Source organism: Lissotriton vulgaris, chromosome 8 (genome assembly GCF_964263255.1).
Source record: "Lissotriton vulgaris chromosome 8, aLisVul1.2, whole genome shotgun sequence".
NCBI classification, from domain to species: Eukaryota; Metazoa; Chordata; class Amphibia; order Caudata; family Salamandridae; genus Lissotriton; species Lissotriton vulgaris.
In genome coordinates, this window is record NC_141696.1 from 490,901,376 (window position 1) to 490,916,086 (window position 14,711).

Below are 14,711 nucleotides of genomic sequence, written 5' to 3' on the forward strand. Positions count from 1 at the left end.
GCCTGGGCGACCGTATTCTTTTATATATATTTAACACTTCTTTTTCTTCTGAGGGCGAAAGAGGCCAAACACACTCGCTTCCAACTTTATATGCTTAAAAAAAGTCCTCTCACTCCTGCAGACCCACCAACAAAGTCAAATTAAAAGAGCTCTGTTAGGACACCAGAAGTTGCAAAATGTGGGACCACACAAAACACACTTGAATAGTTTTGAATTAGCTTCTGGTGGAATCCAAAGTCCTATGCATCATGGAAACCACTGGGAAAAAAAGGTGTTCGTATGTATCTGGCTCACACTTTATGACTATATGTGCCATCCAAACTGTAATAAACACATGATATGGCAGCCAATGCTCCAGAAACAAAAGAATTCAGGCAATACTTGCAAAATGCAATACGCAAAATGTAAAGCATGATAGTCTTTAGAAATTGGATTTTCGGAGCAGAATTTGACGTTTTTCCAAAGCACCTGAAAACCCCAACTATCCATATTGATAACGATCTCCATCTCAACAATTTCATTATAACAGTTTAAGATACTCGTGCTTTGTTGAACAAAATACAAAAACCCCTTGTTGGACTTGGCCCTTCTGGCAGGTTCACCCCTGAACTTTTTGCCTAGTGATTTCTGGTCTTTGCGCACTTTGACACTGTGGCGCAGTGTAAAGTGCGTCCTCTCCCTGAGTGCATGTGTGAGATTGGCCTGCTCTCCCATAGGAATGCATGGGGAATGTCTGTGTCCCTGGTAGTTCCTGATGCGTGAGGCGTGCATGGTCAAGCTTGGTATGTGCGAACTCGTGAGAGTGAATGCTGCGCAATGGTATGTGCGGTGTGCAGGTGTCTTGTGCGGAAGCGCCACTTCTAGACATGACTGTGTATGTGCTGTGAAGGTGCTGGCGTGTGATTGGCTGGAGCTGGCTGGGATGCCAGGCTCCAGGAGTCTGTGTGGGTCTGCCCCGGTGGTGAATGGAGAGATTAGCATGCTGATGTGAGGGAGGGGCTGCGCCTGTGTCCTGAATGGGGCTGGGTTTTCCCCACACAATGCTGGCTCCGCCCCCTGTGGTGCGACTGATGACCCTAGCCTGCCTGATGAATGAAAGGGGTGGTTGGGCCATCAAGGGTACTCCAAAACCAGCTGCGACTGGTTCTCCCCCCACCCTGCACCTAAAGACAAAGGGAAAAGGTGTATAAAAGAGGGGCTGTGACCCCAGAAAATGTTCTTGTTCTGACACTTGAATCCTGCCAGGGGCATGCTGCTGCTTGGGCCCAGGGGAAGGCTTGCCCCCCCTGGGCCCTGCCCAGCCCCTGGACTACTGCAGCCCTTGGACCCCTGAAGGACTTTTTGTTGCTCTCTGTGCCTTCCTAGCGCCTGGGAGCGCTGTATTTCTTTCCTAGCGCCTGGGGGCCCTGGATTCCTTCACAAAGTGCCTGGAAGCGCTTTTTCTTTACTCTAGCGCTTGGGAGCGCTCTATCTAGCCCTTAGCGCTGAAGGCGCTTTATTTTGCTTTGCAGGTGCCACCCTGCTTATGGCTGCCCACGGCTCATTTTGCCGATTTTCGGAGCGGGTGCCACCCCGCTTATTTGCCCTTTAATGGACCTCTAGCGAGTGCCCACCTCGCTGTACAATTTAATTAAAGCCGGTGCCCACCCGGCATTGCCCCGTGTTCACCGCCGCAGCCGCGGGCAAAACAGGAAGTCAGGCGGTGTCGCGCCTGACTGTAGGCGGGACTTCCGGTTTGCTAAAGGAAGTCCCGCCCGCTGCCGTCCTCTGATTGGCCGTGGCGCCCGGCCGGAGAAGAGGAGCCCGGAGCCTTGAGGGCTCCACCTGCCAAGTCCCGGTCCCGAGATGGGGGACCGGGTGAAGATGCCGGATGTTGCGTGACGGGGCTCCCAGAAGTGAGGGGAGCCCCGGAGGCGGAGTCCTGCGCTGTCCCCGGAGAGGGGACACAGAGAGAAGGGACGCCCGGAGCCCGGTAAGGAGGGGGGCCTCGGGACTGTCCCTGGTTGTTCTTCGAGCGGCCCCACATGATAGCGGGCCGCTCCAACGATGTGGCCATACCTGTTCCCAGTGGCCCGTCACCCCGGCACTATTTATTTAGAGCCCACGAGGCTCATTGGGCATGTGTACTTCGAGCCTGAGAGGCTCCACCCGTATCTTAACTCCTCGAGCCCTGAGAGGCTCCCCTGGGCCCCACATTGCTTCAAAGCCCATGAGAGGCTCGTTGCCCAGTTTGGCCATGTCGAGTCCCCAGAGGGGGGACTCCGCTTGCCCCCGCCTTGTCCTCGAGCCCTGAGAGGCTCCAACGTTGGCTGCAGTTCATGGAGAGCCCGAGAGGCTCAGGGGGCATTTCCTGTCTTACGAGCCCAGAGAGGCTCAAGTGCCAGACCTTTGTTTTGAGAGCCCTGAGAGGCTCTCCCTTTGCATATTTGTTTTCAGAGCCAGAGGGCTCCAACCTATTGCGCAGTTTTGCTTCCTGAGGGGCCAGTGAGGGCCCCTGGCGCCGATATGTTTCCAGTTGCCCAGCAATTAGTGGGCAGCTGCACCGTGTAGGTCTTTTCTTTTCTAGGGACATGTTCTGGACTTTAGGAGTGAGGCGCACTCCTTCATCCCTGGCCTTTCCCCAGCTGCGCAGCACTTAGTGCCAGCTGCAGCGTTTAGGCCCCCCTGTTCTGTCCCTCAGCTGCCCAGCAAGTAGTGGGCGGCTGCTACGTTTAGGTTTTGCGCAAGTGGCGCAACCTGGACCCTGGACTTTGATGTAAGTTCATGTTAATGTGATTTCTGCAAAGTGCTCTTTGCTGCACCGCTGAATGTGTTGTTGATACATCATGTGCCTTGTTTCTCTTGCACCTCTGAATGTGTTTTTATGCGTCATGTGCTTTGTCCTTTTACACCGCTGAATGTATTGTGATGCATCATGTGTTTCCTTTCTTACACCCCTACAGGTATTGTAATACTTAGGTGGTTGTTTTCTCCCTAGTGCAGGTGGTACTAGCGAGGCCCAGGTCCCTAGTGTAATCTCCTAAGATAGTGAGGGTTGCATAGGTGGTGCTCACCTGGTACCAGTAGTGACTGGTTGTATGTTATCTTTGTGCTACAGTTTTACATCCTAAGTGCTATTTTTAAAAGTGTTACTTCTAAAAGTGCTGATTCCTGACAGTGGTCCAGGTGGCCCTGTCTTGTAAATATCCCCTGTAAATTCTGCCCGTGCCTCTGGCACAATGTAAAGTGTGTGTTTTATCTAATGTATGTTTATTGGAATACAAAGGCTATTTTTATATAACCTTGTGTGGAGTTTCCTTTGTGGTGGGCCTTGGGTGTTGTTGCTGGGGTGCGTGCGCAAATACTTAACTCATATCGCCTCCAAGTTTAGCCTTGCTGCTCGCGCCACGTTACCTAGAGGGCGAGTAGGGGTTATCTTGGCGTGTAACTCCCTTGCCCTGACCTTGGGAATGGTGATCCCTGACTGACCTCGACGCGAGTCTTGGCCAGCCAGGGTCCCGTTTCTAACATTGGACGCAGCGGTGAGGATGAGGATTTGTGTTTGCGTTGTACCACAGTGGCAACTGGCCACTACAAAACTCTGCATTTTAGATGACCACATTTTTGGGGATTATTGTATGGTGCTTTTGCTAAAAATGTCATTTCTGTGGAAATGTGTTTCTTGTGCACTTTGAGTTAGGTGTCCCTAGCTCGGGAGGGTAGATCATCCCCCTAAGTGCAGTGTGTTTTCTGGATTCACCATGAGGGTGGGATCCAGTGGTGGCAGCATAAATGTGTTCAGTGCATGTGTCCCCCGTCCCTGCCCTGGAGTTATGGTACCTGTGTCACGTGTGGTCAGGTTGAGAAATCAGGGGTGGTAGAAACTGCCTTACCAGTCTGGGGAGGGGTGTGTGTGGATGAATGGTGTGTGGCACTGGACATGTGTGTGAGTTCTCTGGATGGGGAGCTTGCTGAATGCTTGTGTACTCGTGTTTTGCTCAGATACCTAAAGTTCCGTGTGTTAAACTTTTCCCAAGAACGTCTGCAGACAGTGGAGCCTGCTTTTGATTTCTGTGGTCTATTTAGAGACAGATGTTTGGAGTTGGTAATGTTCTGGGAGGAGAGAGGCATAGGGGATGGAGTGATTCCAAAAGGAGTGGCTGAGGTGTCTTCCAGCCCAGTGTGGTGGAAGAGGTTAAGTGTAGCCCAGCTAGGTCTCGGTGTAGGGGCTCACGTCCTGTCTCAAGAGGAGAAGGAGTGGGTGGGACTGCATGTCTCCAGGTGCCCGAAACCCAGTGTCAGGGCCTGGAATGTTTCTGCAGGGAACATCAGGTCGGGGGCCTAGGCTGTACCAATAGGTCATTTGAGGAAGATCTCCCAGAGTGTTTGAAGAATGTAGAACATCAGTGAACATGATTTCATGGGTGGGCCTGAAGCTCATGGGAGTTTCCCCTGCCCCTGTGCTATTGTGTTAATTGTTGGGGAGTGACCCTAAGGAAAGGTTCTGGTCTTCCAGCCCAGTGTGGTGGAAGTGGCTCGGAGGAGCACAAGCCTGGTCTTCGTAGTCTGGGTGTTTTTTTACTTAGGAACACCAGGTGAGGGAGCCTAGCATGTCCGTATGGAGCGTCCTTGTAGGGAGATCTCCCAGCATGGAGAGAACGTGGAGCGCCTGTAAGCAGGGCTCTAGTAGTTCTGTTATCTGGCAGTACCGCTCCAGTTGGGAGGGTGCAGAAGTCCAGATGGAGGGGTGCGAGGGGGATAGATTCCCCAGTGGAGTAACCAGTGGGTCAGGGGCCAACCAGAAGGGTTGTGTCGCCAGGGAGTGACCAGGGTGATGCCACTTCTGTCCTGAGTGTCAGGAAGACTTGTACACGACACATTAGTTATGTGTCACCCTCAAGGAAGTCCTGGTGCGCCAGGCATCTGACCAAAGGGGTACGTCCCTCGGTTGGGGAGCCAGTAGCCGGTGTTTCCGGATCTGGGCGTAAGGGCAACTGTATGTAGTGTCCTGAAGGAACTCCTGCCTGAAGAGAAGGAACCGGGTAAGCTGTATGGGGGATTGACCTGCAGTGGTTGCCTTGCTGCTGAAGGAGGAGTGAATTCGAATCCCAGGTGGTAGACCAGTTAAGGGAGCTGTGACTCTGTCATGACCAGCCTGGTGTCCTGGAGGCACCGCACTGAGCCGCGTCTGCCTTTGGCCGCGCAGCCTATGCCGCTCACCGTCCCCGTCTCGACGCGGTCCGTGAGCCGCCGCCTGCGCCGCACCTGGCAACCCGCAAAGTGCAACGCCTCACTACACCGATCTTGTGCTGGTCTGACCGTGGTCACTGCTGCTGAGGGAGTAAAGGTCCCGAACTGGTGGGAGAGTTGTGTTCTGGAGGGTGCTTCAGAAGTAGAGGTAGGGTGGGGCATTCTTGTCCGTGACCTCTGGTCAGCCTGAGGGTGCGGACCCTAGGTTGGAGGATCAGTGGTAGTTTGGAACTACACTGAGAAAGGGAGTGGAGAATGGCTATGTAGGCCAGGGGTTACCACCCCCCACTCTGTGGATTAGCAAGGACCAGTGGTATCTGGGTGGCCTAGGGCCTGGTCCTAGCCGTGGACAACTAAGGAGTACCAGTGGGGTAGCCTAGTTGGGCCTGTTTTTTTTTTTAGTATGTGCTTGTCTTTTGGATAAACGTGGCGTAGAACCGGAGGGTGTCCCTGCAGTGCGGGCCCGCGTCCGTGTTCTATCGCCCCAAGCAGGGAAGTCCATCACGGTGGTGATTGTTCTCCCCTGCGTTTTGGCTGGAAGGGGGTTGTGTTGGACTTGGCCCTTCTGGCAGGTTCACCCCTGAACTTTTTGCCTAGTGATTTCTGGTCTTTGCGCACTTTGACACTGTGGCGCAGTGTAAAGTGCGTCCTCTCCCTGAGTGCATGTGTGAGATTGGCCTGCTCTCCCATAGGAATGCATGGGGAATGTCTGTGTCCCTGGTAGTTCCTGATGCGTGAGGCGTGCATGGTCAAGCTTGGTATGTGCGAACTCGTGAGAGTGAATGCTGCGCAATGGTATGTGCGGTGTGCAGGTGTCTTGTGCGGAAGCGCCACTTCTAGACATGACTGTGTATGTGCTGTGAAGGTGCTGGCGTGTGATTGGCTGGAGCTGGCTGGGATGCCAGGCTCCAGGAGTCTGTGTGGGTCTGCCCCGGTGGTGAATGGAGAGATTAGCATGCTGATGTGAGGGAGGGGCTGCGCCTGTGTCCTGAATGGGGCTGGGTTTTCCCCACACAATGCTGGCTCCGCCCCCTGTGGTGCGACTGATGACCCTAGCCTGCCTGATGAATGAAAGGGGTGGTTGGGCCATCAAGGGTACTCCAAAACCAGCTGCGACTGGTTCTCCCCCCACCCTGCACCTAAAGACAAAGGGAAAAGGTGTATAAAAGAGGGGCTGTGACCCCAGAAAATGTTCTTGTTCTGACACTTGAATCCTGCCAGGGGCATGCTGCTGCTTGGGCCCAGGGGAAGGCTTGCCCCCCCTGGGCCCTGCCCAGCCCCTGGACTACTGCAGCCCTTGGACCCCTGAAGGACTTTTTGTTGCTCTCTGTGCCTTCCTAGCGCCTGGGAGCGCTGTATTTCTTTCCTAGCGCCTGGGGGCCCTGGATTCCTTCACAAAGTGCCTGGAAGCGCTTTTTCTTTACTCTAGCGCTTGGGAGCGCTCTATCTAGCCCTTAGCGCTGAAGGCGCTTTATTTTGCTTTGCAGGTGCCACCCTGCTTATGGCTGCCCACGGCTCATTTTGCCGATTTTCGGAGCGGGTGCCACCCCGCTTATTTGCCCTTTAATGGACCTCTAGCGAGTGCCCACCTCGCTGTACAATTTAATTAAAGCCGGTGCCCACCCGGCATTGCCCCGTGTTCACCGCCGCAGCCGCGGGCAAAACAGGAAGTCAGGCGGTGTCGCGCCTGACTGTAGGCGGGACTTCCGGTTTGCTAAAGGAAGTCCCGCCCGCTGCCGTCCTCTGATTGGCCGTGGCGCCCGGCCGGAGAAGAGGAGCCCGGAGCCTTGAGGGCTCCACCTGCCAAGTCCCGGTCCCGAGATGGGGGACCGGGTGAAGATGCCGGATGTTGCGTGACGGGGCTCCCAGAAGTGAGGGGAGCCCCGGAGGCGGAGTCCTGCGCTGTCCCCGGAGAGGGGACACAGAGAGAAGGGACGCCCGGAGCCCGGTAAGGAGGGGGGCCTCGGGACTGTCCCTGGTTGTTCTTCGAGCGGCCCCACATGATAGCGGGCCGCTCCAACGATGTGGCCATACCTGTTCCCAGTGGCCCGTCACCCCGGCACTATTTATTTAGAGCCCACGAGGCTCATTGGGCATGTGTACTTCGAGCCTGAGAGGCTCCACCCGTATCTTAACTCCTCGAGCCCTGAGAGGCTCCCCTGGGCCCCACATTGCTTCAAAGCCCATGAGAGGCTCGTTGCCCAGTTTGGCCATGTCGAGTCCCCAGAGGGGGGACTCCGCTTGCCCCCGCCTTGTCCTCGAGCCCTGAGAGGCTCCAACGTTGGCTGCAGTTCATGGAGAGCCCGAGAGGCTCAGGGGGCATTTCCTGTCTTACGAGCCCAGAGAGGCTCAAGTGCCAGACCTTTGTTTTGAGAGCCCTGAGAGGCTCTCCCTTTGCATATTTGTTTTCAGAGCCAGAGGGCTCCAACCTATTGCGCAGTTTTGCTTCCTGAGGGGCCAGTGAGGGCCCCTGGCGCCGATATGTTTCCAGTTGCCCAGCAATTAGTGGGCAGCTGCACCGTGTAGGTCTTTTCTTTTCTAGGGACATGTTCTGGACTTTAGGAGTGAGGCGCACTCCTTCATCCCTGGCCTTTCCCCAGCTGCGCAGCACTTAGTGCCAGCTGCAGCGTTTAGGCCCCCCTGTTCTGTCCCTCAGCTGCCCAGCAAGTAGTGGGCGGCTGCTACGTTTAGGTTTTGCGCAAGTGGCGCAACCTGGACCCTGGACTTTGATGTAAGTTCATGTTAATGTGATTTCTGCAAAGTGCTCTTTGCTGCACCGCTGAATGTGTTGTTGATACATCATGTGCCTTGTTTCTCTTGCACCTCTGAATGTGTTTTTATGCGTCATGTGCTTTGTCCTTTTACACCGCTGAATGTATTGTGATGCATCATGTGTTTCCTTTCTTACACCCCTACAGGTATTGTAATACTTAGGTGGTTGTTTTCTCCCTAGTGCAGGTGGTACTAGCGAGGCCCAGGTCCCTAGTGTAATCTCCTAAGATAGTGAGGGTTGCATAGGTGGTGCTCACCTGGTACCAGTAGTGACTGGTTGTATGTTATCTTTGTGCTACAGTTTTACATCCTAAGTGCTATTTTTAAAAGTGTTACTTCTAAAAGTGCTGATTCCTGACAGTGGTCCAGGTGGCCCTGTCTTGTAAATATCCCCTGTAAATTCTGCCCGTGCCTCTGGCACAATGTAAAGTGTGTGTTTTATCTAATGTATGTTTATTGGAATACAAAGGCTATTTTATATAACCTTGTGTGGAGTTTCCTTTGTGGTGGGCCTTGGGTGTTGTTGCTGGGGTGCGTGCGCAAATACTTAACTCATATCGCCTCCAAGTTTAGCCTTGCTGCTCGCGCCACGTTACCTAGAGGGCGAGTAGGGGTTATCTTGGCGTGTAACTCCCTTGCCCTGACCTTGGGAATGGTGATCCCTGACTGACCTCGACGCGAGTCTTGGCCAGCCAGGGTCCCGTTTCTAACACCCCTCCAGCACCCTGACAATCACCACAATCCCATTGTTTAGTGTAGCCCAGAGTTTATCAAGAAATAGAAAACAGCGAGTACAGAATTATGCTAAATCATAATTCTATTCGATGAATGACACGTGTATGTTTTCTAGTGCCTGTCTTCTCACCTCTTTGTACAGTAGTTGGGTTTTATTTTGTATTCGTTCTACGATAAGGCCGTCCTTTCCAAAACAAGTACTGTACTTCGCATCAAGATGGTAGGTACAAAAGCTATCACACCAGTGTCCAGCAAAATGGCTCGGCGCGTCAGACACTTGCTGCTTGTCCCACCAGTAGGTCATAAGTCTGAAGCACAGCCACATGCCAGTTCAGCATTTCATTATTCTGAAGTCGGTCAACTGAGTACCAATCTAAATACGGTTTGTAGTATTTAGAGGTGGCAAAATTGTCATAATAAGTACTGTACAGTACCAAGTCATTGTGATTACAATGGATGGCGTGCCAGCAAAAGATGTTTGAATGGTGAAGCAAAGACTCCGCTTTTGCTGTATGGTTATCACATATATTTACAGAGGAGTGCATGGCAGTGATACTGCGGCAGTCGATGCCGAAGACTATCTATACAGGTAAGAGGCAGGCAGTGAACACCAGTTAAATGGACTAGGATTGTCAACCAACCTCCATCTACAGTGGCTGTGTACATTTGCATATATCTGTAGGTATACTATTCACTGTCACAACGATTATGGCAGACATCAGGAATCAAGGGTATATATTGTGTATTGTATTATGTTTAGGTCTCCATGAAGCGACCATGTCATCATTGTGATAGGCGGTATGCGTAATGTTCTAATATAAGGCTCCCAAGTTTACCATTCTTACTGATATTTACAGATAAATATTGACGGGAAACCATCTCATTTCAGCTTCTGCCGTACAGCTTGAACTCGTCATTTGATTATTCGTACCTGTCTAACTCGCTTTTTCGAACTCCCGACTCTGAAGATGCCCACTGTCTGCAGACCTGCAAGGGAAGCACATCAACAGCCTGTTTAATTGGTTAGAACTCTGTTGGAAGAGACATCAAACCACAACATGATCGGATGGATGAACTCAACTGTGAAGAAAAAGGCACCAATGCGCCCCATTGTTTCCCAAGGGTAACCTTTCCTCCTGAAATGCCAACACAATTTATCAAGTGATTAAGCACTCCATCAAAAGTGGATTGCCCTTCAGCCATGTACAAAATCATATAATACTTTTTATAATGCCATGCCATCATTTGCATTAGGTAAACTATGCAGAAATCACCGAGGTCCTTGGAGTAGCCTAGATCAAGATGTACAATCAGTGACCACAAAGAGCTTATATTGCAATTCTAATTACAAAAAAGCCAACCACTAATTTTTTTGTTAGTTCTCCATCAATGCAGCAGTTATGCTCAGCCAAGTGCGCTAAGTGTTCCATTTAACATGATTGCCCCCTTGGCTTATGAAAATGTCATAAAGAAACAAAGCACTAATATTTGATTTTTTTTTTAGGGGTCCTTCGGTTACATATTTATTCTGATATTTTTTTAATCTTTTTTATCGAGTTTAAAGATTACAACAGTATATCCAAATGCAGCAGACACTTCAGATATGTAAATGTAATTAGCATATCCACTCAGCATCTACCGAGAAGACCTTACCCCCTACTATAATTAAAATCAAGTCAGCATACATTGTATGTTCATTCGGCCATATTGGATTGTTCCCACCAGGGGTTACTGATCTTTTCATATTTCCTCAGGCAAATTCCTGCCTTATATATGGTTTCTTCTGCTGTGACAGTAGTACAGATGGAGCTGCTTTGCTCTCATTTCTGTTTATATATCTCCCAAACTTGCTCCCCTATTCTTGATGGGGTTTCTTAAATTTCTGCATGATTTTTAACTCCCCCCTATGCGAGTTAACTAAACCAGAGCAAGAACATCTCATCAGTTGCCAGTCACATTATATCAAATGGAAAAAGATTCTGGTTTACCGGGACTCTAAACTGCCGGAAATCTCCCTACTACGGAAGACCAAGTTCTCACTAAATTAACGTGAACATCTGAAAAGAGTGTATGCTGGGAGAGTTGTGTCTGTAAATAATAAGTCCCCCACCATGTCATGCCCTACAACTTAGTTTGGTTACGATAAGGGAGTTTTAGGCATTCTGTTCTCGAAATCCATATCCCTTCAGCTAGTTAACACCAGGATCGAACATGCCTTAATGAAACATAAGGGGTTTCAACAGCTGTCAGATCAGTTTAAGCTCTCAAAGGTGCCAGGTCTAAATTTCTTGCCAACATACCAAGGGTACTCAATGATTTTGCAAAACCATATTTATGATCAGCGGCAACTGGAACAAGACACTTGACAAGGTGACTGATTGGTCTGGCAGCTGAGATTGATCGCAGCAGGGAAATGGACTTCCCAGAAACTTGATGCAAGACTTTGCCTTATTAGATCCTTGGGGGATGCCTCAACTCAAACACACCAAATGAGCTTCTCTTTGCTGTGTGTATGGTACCTGTATTACATTTTTACAGGTCTGTACTCAAACACTGTAAGATATCTCAGTCCATTGCTCCTCCATTATTTGGTACTCAAGCCCTCAACAGTGAAACATTAGTACATGAAAAGTTCTTGGTACAAGCTTCCAAAGAAAAAAAAAACCTGCTTCAAAAGAACATGGTCTAAATCACTAATAATGAGGGCTCACTCATGACTGCTTAGACAATTTAGGTGGCAAGTAAATCTTGCATCAGAAGTTCCATGAGGAAAGACTCGGCATGCCGAGAAGGAAGGATGCAAACACTCTGCCTCCCTGTCTCTCTTTCTAGTTAAGATTAAGTTTGTCCTTGATACTACTTACCGCACGACAACTAGAGAGGACGACCAAGTAGAAGAGGGCATTCAGGTGAGGTTGAAGATGATGCAGGCGCTCCTGGGCGGGGAGGCCTCCGGGGCAGGACAATACCTGCATTCCTACTATGCGATATAAGTGTAAGACTACGCTGCTGAGCATTGTTGAAGAGAACGTGATATCATGGGATGATTACAGTTTTTTAATGTTATCAATATTATGTAACGTGGGGGGGGACATAACATTATTATTTCATTAAAAAATATGGGTATTTGAGTAGTAGTTTCAGTGTAAAACCTGGAAAAATAAATATCAAAAATAAATATCAAAACCTGAATGTGCCTTGTTTCAACTTAAATGGGGACACTATGAGCCTGGAGAGAAAGTGGGGAGGATGCTGGCAGCACAACTTTGATCACGCGACACTATTAAATATTCCAGCTATCCAGAGTGCAATCTTTTTACACATCGATGGATACCATAAAAGAGTTGGACTTTGTTGGCACTCTACATCTCTGATGCTTCAGACACCGCTCTCTCACATCCTGGAATGGGGCAGCAAGGGGAGATGGCCATCAATGACGGGTAGGAGGCAATGTTTCAGTTAAGGGTGGGGAGTTCTAGTTAGGTGGCTGGGTTATATGCGGACTAGTAATCATTAAGATTTGTATGCAACACTGGACAAAGCAATAACAAACATTGTAAAATGGCCACAATTCCGGTCTCTGAGCAATAATAGAGGAAATTAACAGAACTTTTTCAAGTAAAGACTGCTTATAATATCGTCACATTAAATAGACCTAGAACAGAAACATTCGGACATATTATGCATCAAACTCTCTTGCAAATAGTATTAACTTCAATTTGCACTACCTAATATGTATTCATATATCTAACAATAATAAACATTTATGTATTAACGCAACAAATAACTCCATCACATCGGACAATGCGCAAAACAATAACAGCACAATGTACAAGTGGTGCCAACTGAAACAGGTAGAGACCACTTCTTAATAAATGTAAGAACTGCATAATAACACACAGTGACCATGTCCCAAATGTGACCAAATAGCACCAGAGCCCCCACCACCTCCCTCGCTCACTAATACCGCTCTTTAAATAAATTGAATTCTTTTATTTAAAAGACAATCTTGTGTGTCACTATTACCATCTGACCATTTTCTGGTTTACAGGGTGTCAATGGCACACTTATTTGGTAGTAGCATTTGCTAAACCTCATTGATTCCATCTAAACACTGAACCCGGGGTACTGCACTATGTATACAACATCACTATCTTTCAAGACACAGACACAGGTCAGCCCTGAGTCCTGAGTGTCTGCATCAGCGTTATCAGCTAATAACAGTGTGACCATCCAAAGAAGGAAAACCCAAACTATGTCCTCTGGAACTTCATTTGTAGGGAAACGGTTAATTAAGACAATGGGTAACTCAATCCTTCAAGGACTTGTGTATTGCATTTGATTGGAAGCAACTGTTAAGCCTCAAGAGTGACCCTACTTAATCTAGCCAGTGATCTCCTGAGGTGTAACAAGGCTTCTCCTGCCTAATTGGATAAAGCAATTAATTGGGCACAATTTTAAAATGAATCTAATTGTATGTTATGAGTACCAGTATGCTAGTCGCTGGGGCATCAACACTGAAGTTAGTTTGAATTTGTTCACTAATTAGGCTGCCCAGATAGGTTCTAAGTGTTTGAGGAAAAGGGAAACTAAGCTGAGGCGATTGCTTGGACATTACCTTCTAATGTTGATTCGAACTTAAGGCTTTGGTCCTCAGTGAGTTGAAACAAGATCAAGGCACTATCAATCTTCAAATTAAAGCTAGCATGAGAGTTATGGAAGGCAATTGGCTGGTAACGGTCAAAGTGAGGTTCCTTCGTGAAAGGATTACATCTTGATATTGGTACCATATAAAAAATATAGAAATTAGGAAAGGTTTAATGGAATTCAGGTAGGGCATGTTAAATCACTCGAGATCTAAGTCTCTCTTCTATGTTTCTTGGCCTCTGTCGATTTTTATGTCAGAGTAGTGAAACTATAAAGTATATTTCCCTTTACTGCATGTTTTCATAATTGAAGGTGGATGAAATTGGACCATATTTGCATCACACAAAATGGAATTACGAAAACAATTAGTTAGTACAGTAACAAACATCGGTGATTTTGATGAAATTAATACTGCTAAATGTTTAAAAGGTTTTAAAAGTCAAACGTATGTTGATATGAACTGTGCAATATTGTTATATTGATCAGCAGATATGGCTTTGTTAAAATTGTCAATAAAAAAAGTGACAATATGTCCTCTTACTCTTAAGCACAACATGCAATGTTTATTATGTCACCGAGCATACGTCTCAGGTTCTGTGGTAAAGTGTAATCAACCACTGCCCTGCCTGGGTGATCTGCTTACGGCGTCCGCACTACAAAGGAATGAAACTGCAGATAGAGTACTGATCAAGCTTGACCCAGTGCTCATTTCTAGGCTGTCCATAGATCCACAATCGAATGCTAGACGTCTAGATGAAGAAGCTCCGATGGCCCACCTAGTCTCTATTTTACTGTGTGCAGGATATTGTAGACCACCTTGCCAAATAGATCCTTGCCGTTTCTCAGTATGCCAAGTACTCTGCCCTGTTTGACTAGCTGCAACCCTGCACACCTGACTGAGTGGTGCAGATCAGTATCCGGCATGGCTATAACCACCTCTTCCTAGCATGTTTGGATATTGTTCTGCCCTGAGTCAAGTTCTCTCGTCTTTGTCTGCAAATCTTGATTAAGCAACACAGCTTCAGGGGCAGCACAGATGGGAAGAGAAGCTGTACACAGTGCTTCTTCCTGTAGCCTGCAATTTACTAAGACGTCAGAGCAAAATGACTAAAACCAGTTTCCGAGATCTTCTCAGTGATGGTTATATCACATGCATTCCACAATGCTCTTGCGGTTATCCCTTTCTCCAGCAATGCGGATGCTAACATGAAGCCTGTGTGCCTCTCTTCGTTATGTCACCTTGAGGTCCTATTAGGCATACACCCGGTGCAACTGCCTGTGTGTCTCTACCTGCGACTGCTACCCAGTTCCCTCTCTGAACCGTGACC

The 14,711-nt window shown here is 48.6% G+C and overlaps 1 protein-coding gene across 2 annotated transcripts in view; it reads right to left on the reverse strand.

The window, feature by feature from the left end:
- Positions 1-14,711, reverse strand: part of ARHGAP6 (Rho GTPase activating protein 6) — a 1,594,767-nt gene that overhangs the window by 432,439 nt on the left and 1,147,617 nt on the right. For both annotated transcript variants that reach the window (XM_086934307.1, XM_086934308.1), the window contains exon 6: positions 9,668-9,723. In XM_086934307.1, the coding sequence (XP_086790433.1) occupies positions 9,668-9,723 (56 nt within the window). The remainder of the gene's footprint in view (positions 1-9,667; positions 9,724-14,711) is intronic.